A 10,467-nucleotide genomic window follows, 5' to 3' on the forward strand; every position below is an offset into this window, starting at 1 on the left:
TACCCTACAGGACCATAAACAGGAAGTTTATGTGTCCCCAGTGAGAGGACGCTTGCTAAGGGTCATGTCCCTTATAAAGCATCACGGAAGTCCAAACGTTCCAAGAGCACTGACGGATGATCTGCCAGCCTGGCTTCCATAGTGGGGAATGAAGCCCTCGGGTGTGTGCTCCGGTGCTGGCCGCGCTGGGCCCGCAGAGTCGTGTTCCTGTCTCCGTGGCCTCCCGCAGCGGGGCGCGGGACTGGCTGTGCAGCGGCTGCCTCTACGCGCTGCGCGACTGCAGAAGCCCGCCCGACAATGGCCTGGGGACAGCGACCGCCCCAACCCCACTCTGCTCGCCCCGCCCCGTCGTCGCCCTCCCGGGGGTCCCCGGGGTACCGTCGCTGCCTCCCCTCCCTTCTCCTCGAGGGCGCTGCCGTCTGGTCGGGGGCTGTGGGTTCAGGCCACCATCCCGGGTGGCCCTGCACCCGAGGGCGCGCGGTGGCCCTGCACCCGCAGCCTCTTGCCAAAACCTCCGTCAGAATAGGCTTTGGCCCTTATGGTCGGAAATGGGAGGAATTTTCACCATTTCGTGTTTGGTGGGGTTGATTTTTGCATGCTGCGTTCGTTACTTTAGAGCCTTCGAAACAGCAACAGAAAAAGGGTCTCTTTTTGTTACACCGCGTCCCTGTAAATCATCCGGCAAATTGATGTGCGGATTTGCGAAAGCAGTAACAGCGAAAGTGCGGATTGCGTTTCTATTAAGGAGTCGGATACATTACAGGTATTGCCTGCCAAGTGTCGTAAAAGCAAAGATGACAACTACACAATCATTTGCAATTATATACAGAAAAGTCGTCGCTGAGAACGATAAACTCCAGCCTCCCGAGACAAAGGGATCTCTCAGTTCTTGGAAGCCCGGTACCGCTTAGCAGGATCGTGCACCAAGGAGGAGTTAAGGGGACAAGACAAGGCTAACGTGCACATTATTTCCTCTGGAGAACATACAGCAAGAGGTAGTAGCAATGCTACGAGGAACCCTTAGAAGAGGCTACTTGAAGATTCTAAGTATCTGTGAAAAGACAGAATAGCCGCTGCAGAAATTTCTCAAACTTCTTTTGTAGGAAAGTTAAAAAAAAATATATTTATTTATTTGACAGAGAGCACAAGTAGGCAGAGAGGCAGGCAGAGAGAGAGAAGGAAGCAGGTTCCCTGCCAAGCAGAGAGCCTCATGAGGGGCTCGATCCCAGGACCCTGGGACCAGGACCTGAGCTGAAGGCAAAGGCTTAACCCACTGAGCCACCCAGGCGCCCCTGTAGGAAAGTTTTTGCTCCTTATTCTATCTAGATGAAAATTTTTACTTTGAAAACCTGCTCAAGGATTCTATCGATAAAAACAACCAACTGCAGAGCTGGTGATTTACATTTAAGGCCACTTTTTATTACTTAGCTTATAAAATGCTTATTTTCAGTTACAATTTAGTTGAGGAAAGATTCTATTATAACACAAAAAATAAAGTTTTAGTAAGAGTCTTGTAAATATTATGATCTAAGTTACACTTACATACCAAACGTCTTCAAATATAATACTAGAAACAGTTCACTGCTCTTATTGTTATTTGAATTTCTAGCTGACCATAAAAAGTCTTGTTAGGACCTTCTATAAGGCAAAGAGGAAAAAAATATTTTGGGCAATAAGAAAACTTAGAATGCATAAACTTCAGCTCTGCAGTGTAATGATATAAAATTACAATGAGAAATACATTTTCAGACTTTAATGTACAATGCCTTCCTGTTAGAGGGTATTTAAAAGTTAATTAGAGAATATTCTGAACTCCATGGAGGTGGGGGTGGAGCAGTGGCAGGAATCTACTGATCTTTACAAAAACATTTATCTTTTTAAATCATGCAATACTTTGTAAAAGAATTTATTTGGTGGAGAGCCACAAATCAATGTTACAAATACCAAAAAGAAAGGTTCAAAAGAAAAATATTCAGCAAACGGACTTTTTTTAAGACTTTTTTTTTTAAAGATTTTATTTATTTATTTGACAGAAAGAGATCACAAGTAGACAGAGAGGCAGGCAGAGAGAGAGAGGGAAGCAAGCTCCCCGCTGAGCAGAGAGCCCAATGCGGGACTCCATCTCAGGACCCCAAGATCACAACGGGAGCCGAAGGCAGCAGCTCAACCCACTGAGCCACCCAGGCGCCCGCAAACATACTTTTTTTCAAAAATCCTAAAGAAAGTGTTAGTAGGGAAAAAACAAAAAACCTATATTGAAAAGAGACTTAAATCTCATGAATTTAATCTTTTTAAAGAATGTTTGAATTCTATTTATAGTTCTAATTCCAGGTGTTCTTGTATAAGAAAACTATGATCTAGCCATTTAACAAAAATGGAAAGTCAGGATGGGTCAGAAATATTCTGGCTGGATCTTTTCCCCTTTCTATTTTCTTTTGAAACTTAAGGTATTTTTTCTGTTAATTTCATGGGAAAAATAATTCTTTAAAATAAAGTTTATAAAGGAGAACGTGAATGATTAAGAAATGTTTTGGAATTTTAATAAATGAATTTGAAGATGGATTAGTAATGCTTGACATTTTATCATTATCATGGATTATGTAGTACCAACAGGGTAATTGAGCTTCTGCAAATACAGATGCAAGAGAGTAGTTGTCTTGCATGCTGCAGATTAAAACATAATATGAATAAATATATTAGAGCATTTGAGTTTTAAAAGAAACTTATGGAATTAAAATTTTTTCCATTAGATCAAGATAACAATAATTTCAGTGAGATTTTCAAATAATTAACAGGCTAAAGAAAAAACATATCTAGAATCCTGACCATAGGGAGAGATGATGTCTACTTTTGTTGCACATCCTAATGCTTTCAGTGACTGGCTAAATAGAGAGCATCCTTTCACACTCCCACATCCCCGTGAGGGAGAGGGACCCTAGACTTCAGAGTCTCAAATAGCAATACAGTGGAACACCTGCTTTCATTTTTTACATGAATTGAAATCAGAACACTGCTCTGAAAAAATACTACAGGCACTGTTTTATCACAGAATTTTACTTCTTTATAAATGAGTGGTTTTCAAGGAGGTGAATCAGATTTCACACTCCTACCCATGTACGACACGGGCCAGTTAGACTATGGTCAATTCACAATATTGGCGTCTTCATCAACATGTGGTGGATAAAATCCAATTTTAAAATGTAAAAACTAAATACAGTTATAGCTCTCACACTCATCTCCAACCCCAGTCAAAATCAAATTGTGGGTAAATCAGAAGCTTACTATTAACATTTATCATGGGAGAACCTAAAGGACCAGTGTTCACATCCATTTTGGCTGTCTGTTAACTGAATTGTGACCAAAGCTATTTTTTTTTTTAAATCAGAATACTTTTCAAGCATAAGATTTGTTGGCGGCCCTTCTCACCCCAGAGAACTAGGTCCTACTGCATGAAGCCTAAGGCATCCACTGTAGGTGATGATCAATCTTCTCTCCTCTGCAATCTACAGTGGCATGAGTTGTGTCCTAGCCTGGGGAGAATTGAGAAAATAGCCACTCAATTTTCTGTAATTCTCAAATCTGTTTGAGAAAAGCCTAAAGGATATTTATGGGAAGCTGGCATCTTTCAAGCTGAGGAGATTATTTAAGTTCATTCTGCAGCAAGCATAAGGCTCTAATGAACTAGTTGCACACATTTATCTGAGAATGGGAATTGCAGTCTTCTCATCAGGTTGCTAGTGGGTCACTCTTTACCATATAAAACACAAATTACGTTTTGGAGTGTAACCCCAGATAAGTCATCTGGAAATTGGTGTTGATTTACAGAAAGAAATGAATCAAATTGGCAAGTGTTTGGTGTTTTGCTGAATAAGGGCTGAACAGCACTCAGTGGAAGTTGGAGTGTGAGGAGGACCGGGCTCAGCATTCCCACTGTTCATTGGTTTTCAAACAAACAGCGACTCAGACACAACAGCAGGGTGTGCAGTACAGAAAATTCTGCCACGTTCCAGCCACACCCATGTAGAGAAAGAGCCTTCGCTGTCAGTGCAGCAATCCGCGTGGGTGACAAATGGGGCACACGTCCGAAATCAGCACATGCACTTACACAGGAAGTAAAACCCAGATACTTTTATTTACACTTTAGAAAGCAAACAGGCTGCCCACAAAGAATGGTTAGAAAACTCAAAGAGTTTTATTTTGTACTGTTAAAATAATGTAGGTCATTGATTCATCTGTATAAATAATTTTTCTGGCAAGAGTAGTTAACTTTTAACCTTCCATTCAAAAACTTCACAACTTGAAGTACTTGAAATGCACTTAAATTTACCCTGCCTTTATTTTTTTTTAAATGGTACATTCACATAGCAATTAGCTGACTCATAAGGTCAAAATTTCTTTTTAAAAAAGTTCAAATTTTTACTAGTACGTAATGGGACAAATTAGCAGTCCCTTGGTCAGTATTCATTTTAATAGTACTATTTTTCTTTCATTTCTTCTGAAAGAAGATAGGCATTCCTGTACAATTCAGATCAAAGCACAAAGTATCATTTTAAAAATAAATACCTAAGGCATACATGCCACACTTTCATTTCAATTTCCTCAGCTGTTTAAAAATTATCTCAAGTGTTGCTGCATTTTTCCCTGCTTTCTTACCAGCAACCTCTGTGGCTCTCGCCTGCACTGACTCTGCCTCTGGAGGGTAGCTGCTCATTGTCACTTGTCACGAAGCGTACAGTTTGATATCCTGGGCTTCACAGGCAATTTCAGAAACTCAAATGACACTATATGGACTTGCTCTAAATCTTTTTTTAGTGCAGTTTGGCAAATATCCCAAATGAAGTTCAAGGTATCAAACAGAGATAGTGCTAAGTGTGTCTACGACTTTCTGGGCAGCCCAGAGGCTCTGGAGAGAATAGGAATGGAAAACCTAATTGCCCCGAGCTGAAGTGACTGCAGACACCTGTTGCTTTACCACAGCAGAACAGTTACCCACAGAGACAGCAGGAGCCCAAGGCTGGGCAGCAGCACCTGCAAAGGAGGCCCAGGTTGCTGGACTCTTGGGTTGTTGGGAATATCTTTAAAGGTCAACAGCCCCTGCACCCACTTTGCCCCTACCTCCCCATCTCAGCAAACATGGACGTTCTCCCCACTCTACCTCACAGTGTTAAGAACAGCAAGCATGGACACACAGAAACCTGCTCTCTTCCGGTTGATCTTCCCTTCCTCCACTCCAGTGCTCTCTCACTCCAGGCTTTCTCTACCTGCAGACTGGAACTGCTCTTTTGTTTTTGGTTGCTAGAAAAGAGGTTATTATAAAGCTGTCTGGAGAGACCACCACTAGATGGCCAAGTCATTGGGTCTGGCCCGACCGCCACTGGACTTACTAGCCTTGCTTGATCGGCCGGGGTCTGCTGGGAGCAAGGGAGGCACATGCATCTCCACTGCGGTGGTCACTGGCTGCTCCTCTCCATCATCGGGAGTCACTTCCAATTTGCTCTCTCCCAAGCTGCTGCCGTTCCCATTCTCCAACAGGCCAGGTGCACTGCTTCCCACACCACCCTCCTGAGGGAGCTCCTTGGTGCTGCCTGTAGGGCTCAGGGATGCAGAACCCGAAGCTGGAAGGGAGGCCTTCCTAGCAGAAGTCTGCTGCTCAGCCTCCTGGTTGGCCCAGTTCTGTTCTGTCATTAGCAGGTGGTGGTTGCCGTTGTAGAACTTGGCAGGGTGGTCCTTCCCAGGGGCCTTGGACAGGGCTGCCATGTCAAAGTCTGTTGCTGGTGGAGGGGCCCCGGGGTAGCCCGCCCCTGTGGCCTGTCCCAGAGAAGAGGCAGAGTGAGCATAGTAAGGCGGGAATCCGATGGTAACCGTGGGCGGGGCCGAGTGGGAGGGAAGAAGGAGTGGGCTTACACCCCCAGGTTTTGTGGCCCCCACCCTGGATTCAGGGGTGTCTGAGCGATAGTTGGTCATCCCTTGTTTAAGCTTCTTCCAGCCCAGGTGGTAGATCTCCAGCATGTTGAGTAAGAGGGACACGCAGGCCACTGCCAGCATGAAGATGATGAATATGGTCTTCTCCGTGGGCCTGGAGATGAAGCAGTCCACTGTGTTGGGGCAGGGCCACCGGTCACAGCGGTACAGCGGCTTCAGCTCAAAGCCGTACAGAAAGTACTGCCCAGCGATGAAGCCCACTTCGAACAGTGTCTTAAAGATGATGTTGAAGACGTAGGTCCGGAGCAGGGCCCCGGCGATTCGGATCTTTCCCCGGTCATCCCTCACCGGTGGTTTATCCTTCTGGCTGTGGCCGCCCGACCCACAGCGTGCAGCCGACCCGTCGCTCTTCAGCAGCTCTTCCTCCCGCTCTTTCTTCTTCTCTTCCATGCGCACGATGTGCAGCACATGGCCCAGGTAGATGAGGGTGGGCGTGGACACAAAGATGATCTGCAGCACCCAGAAGCGGATGTGGGAGATGGGGAAGGCTTTGTCGTAGCAGACGTTCTCGCAGCCGGGCTGCTGCGTGTTGCACATGAAGTCCGACTGCTCGTCTCCCCACACCTCCTCGGCTGCGGCGCCCAGTACCAGGATCCTGAAGATGAACAGGACCGTCAGCCAAACCTTGCCAATGACCGTGGAGTGCTCCTGTGCGTTCTCTAATAGTCTCCCCAGAAAGCTCCAGTCGCCCATTGCTTCAGAGTGCTAACCTGCAAGGGGAACATCGCTGGTTAATAGGAAGCCTAAGGTTGGCAAGCTGTAGGGTCCAAACACCCCTAGGGGCAGGCCTCGGCAGATGGCGCGGGAATATCGCTGCTGGGGGAGCTGTAGTCCCACTTCCAAACAAGGGAGGCGCTGCAGAGCTATCTACAGCACGAGTGTGCGTGTGCGTGTGCGTCCGCAATCGCGCGGAGCAGGGTTACAGAAACGCCCTCAGTGTCCGCATAACACGGAACTACTGTTACAGGACACAAGCGGTGACACCAAGGAGATGCCCAAGAGCGACTTAAGCCCTTACTTCAGCGATGAGGAAACTAGAGCTCCAAAGGGAGATGACTTGCCTGAGGAGAAAGTAACTCTCCCTTGGCTTCTAACTCCCCATCCTGCTCTCTTCCAGGGCCCAGTCTCCAAGGCAGCTCTGGTGCTGTGGGGTACACAGCTTAGGTCCTTTACTAACCTCGCCCTTTCTGTTCCTGTGAGATTACAGCAACTCTCCCCCTGATGAATCCATAACTTCTACCACACATTAACCTACTACCTATTATTTCCTTTCTTTTTCACTTTGCAAATGTTCCATACATGGTTAACTCACTGCATGTCCCCAGGCAGGAGCCTGTATCTCCGTCTGTAAGATGGGACGATGGTCATTTTTCGCGTGCGGTGAGCTGCATCCTAGGTGGAGGGAGGGCCCGCAGGCGGAAGGTAGCAAGCAGTGTTCCGCAGACACAGGGGACCAAGATTACAAGGTGTCCTCCCTGTCGCTACTGTTCGAACAGGCCAAATGCTTCCAGCTAAAGCCAAAAGAGCTCTGTTCTCTCATTCTTCGCTAAGGAAAGCGGCCCAAGCTCTAAGTGTATGTACAAGTTCCGGCAGCCTTAAAAACACTCTTCTCTTCTTGAATTTTAAAATGTTTAAAAATATTAACTTTTATGAATTGGTTCAAAGGCAGATAAACAAAACAAAACTTTATTCACCATGATCTAAAGAAAAGACAACTGTTAACCCTCTCCTAGAATAAACTTTCAAGCCTTTGTTTTGGTCATTTGAGGTCTTTAGAAAAATATTACCATTCACATATCCCACCAGCCTCCTTGTCCTATATTGTGACTGGTATCTGTTCTATTTGGCATGTTCTTGGCAGGTAAAATATTTTAATTTAGAAACTTAGTTACTGAACGTGAAACAACGCACTCTTCCATGAAGGAATGTCAGGTGTTACATACTAGGTTACATCCTGCTTCTCCTCAACCCAGCTCCTCCTCAGACAGTCATGGGGTCCCTAACTGGCATCTCTACCCCTAGCCCCGGCCCCTCCCTTCAATCTGCTGGAGATTCTCCTCTGGGGCATAAGACAAAAGGCTTGCATAGTGTGGACCATCCATCAGTCCCTGAACAAACACTGGTGATAGCAAACTTCCTGTGGTCCCTGGGACTCTGCGGTTAGGCCTTTGCACGTGCTAGCTCTTCAACTTGAAACTTGGCCCCAATCCAGGGACTGGCCTATTGACCTGTCACTTACCTCCTCTCTCCCTTCAAGAGTGGCCAACTCAGGCTAACATGGGGGCCCTGTGTTTTCTCTTCTCCATTATCATGGCCCTGGCTTAATGGCTCTTGCTCCCTTTACATTCCAGGAGGTTCTTTCCATCCTCCCACACCTTCTAACATCCTCTCTCCTTGCTGTCCCTAGACAACCACAGCCTTTTGAGTTTCTATAGAGTACCACCTTTAACCACCTTCACTTCTTGTGAACTTTCTCCTTTACTCTAGTTTTGAGCTTGGGGTTTGCATGCGTAACCTTTCCTCCTTGATATCTGCAGTGCATTTCTGGAAATCTCTAAGACCGGCGTGGGGGAAATACTTAATACTTAAATACTTAATACTTCTTCCTGCTACCTTCCCAGCCTTGTTGAGCACAGCACAATGTGCTGAAAAGGAGTCAAAGCAACATGCCTGGTAGGTTCTCCCCATAAGCCTGGTAGCCCATAACACCATGAGGAGGGTTCACTTCTCACAGAGACTGAAAGTGTTGCTGCCATTTCCCTGCAGGGCCAGGGAGGCAAAAAAGGAAATTTTTCACAGTAAAGACCCAGCCCTCCCCAAATGCCCATTCTGCACCTGTTGAGAAACATGGGGCTAGGTAAGTATTTATGCAACTATTAAATCAGACGAGGAGGATAGGGCAGGTGCCTGTGGCATCTTGCTAGCTCAGCCTCTCCAGAGTTCTTTAGGTTCTTTAGGTCTGGGTGCTGCAAAACACTTTCAGATAGATAGCCTTCAATTTCCATCATGACCTCTGATTGTAACCTACAGAAACACGATGTGTCACCATCCACATACTTAGCTGGTACTCTGGTAGTTGCTGAGACTCAGTAAGTCCTAAAGATGGGATGACTAAGAGTGTGTCCGAAATGGGGATGCCCATGGTTCATGCTCTGTGTGGTAGCATGCACTGGAAGACTTTTCTTGGAAAGGAGCTTAGTAATGTGTATGAAGAGATATAAAAGCCATGATACCTCTAACCTGTAGGTCTACTCCTGTAACATCATACCAAGGAAATAATCAGAGATTTTGATGAATGGACAAACATGGATATTTACTAGGAATTACTTATAAGAAGGAATAATTGGAAACAGAAGTATCCACTAAAGGATGACAAGTTAAATACATAATAGTGCCCAAGGCTGACACCAGAATCTGGCTTAACCCAGATCCTACTACTCCCAGTCTTCCTCTCCCTTGCCTGCCTCCAATGTGACTGGGAAGGGAAATGTTTGCTTTCCTACTTCTTTCTGTTATATCCAATGAGGTGTAAGAAGTTGGCTTGGGGAGCTTCTGGGAAAGATTTTGGTTTCCTAATAAAAGGGCAGATGCTACCTTTGCTGTCCCTTCCCCCTTCTTCCCATAGTGAGTACAGATGTGGTGCCTGGAGCTGGGCAGTCCCCTTGCAAGCATGTGTCAATAAGTGTGAGGGAATGGTCAAGACAGTCCAAGGCACCTGTCGTGAAATTATGGACCTGTTGGATCACACCAAACAGCAATCTCCAGGTTTATGTGAAGGAAAAATCTCTATTTGATCAAGTTAGGTTTTCTATGGCCTATAGACAAAAGAATTCCCAACTGATACTCTCCCTTTAATTCTTTATACAATAAAGACAGGCATAAATGAAAAGCTATGGTTCATTCATAACTACCAAAATAACATTCATAACTACTGAAATACAAGGTATTCACTAGATATAATTTTTAAGATTGTTAATGACTTGAAGAGATATTCATGCTGTAATGCTAAATAACAAAAGCCTAATAAAAAACTCTAGTCTGATACCACATATTTTACACATTCATCTATGCAAAAGGAAGAGCAAGAATGATACCGAAATGTTAACCATAGTGTTTCTAGAACTGGTTGATTTTCATTTCTTTTCCTATTCCTTAGCATTTTCATCATTTCATCATGTTTATCATCATAAAGGATTAATGACCATTAATGACTTTCATGTTTCAAAGTTCTAGTTTTTGAAAAAGTCTGATTCCTCTTATTATTCCTTAATTACGGTTTCTACTCCATAGACCTCTTGATAAGCACACAAAAGGCAAATACAGTAACATTATTGGCCCAATGTTAGGTGAGAATGGTCCTGGGATCTCTGAGATGCAACATGAACCCTGACAATGGTTATCACTGATGGCACAGAGCATAAATTGGATTCTCCTGCCATGGCAGTCTGCCAATTTCTCCCAAAGCAAGGACCAAGCTGTTTGTAT

At 45.0% G+C, this 10,467-nt stretch overlaps 1 protein-coding gene across 1 annotated transcript; it reads right to left on the reverse strand.

The window, feature by feature from the left end:
* Nucleotides 1–5,337: 5,337 nt before the first annotated feature.
* Nucleotides 5,338–6,675, reverse strand: GJA3 (gap junction protein alpha 3). The gene has a single exon (XM_044250637.1). The coding sequence runs from the start codon at nt 6,673–6,675 to the stop codon at nt 5,338–5,340; it is 1,338 nt and encodes a 445-aa protein (XP_044106572.1).
* Between the last annotated feature and the right edge of the window lie 3,792 nt (nt 6,676–10,467).

The sequence above is a fragment of the Neovison vison genome, chromosome 5, assembly GCF_020171115.1.
Source record: "Neovison vison isolate M4711 chromosome 5, ASM_NN_V1, whole genome shotgun sequence".
NCBI classification, from domain to species: domain Eukaryota; kingdom Metazoa; phylum Chordata; class Mammalia; order Carnivora; family Mustelidae; genus Neogale; species Neogale vison.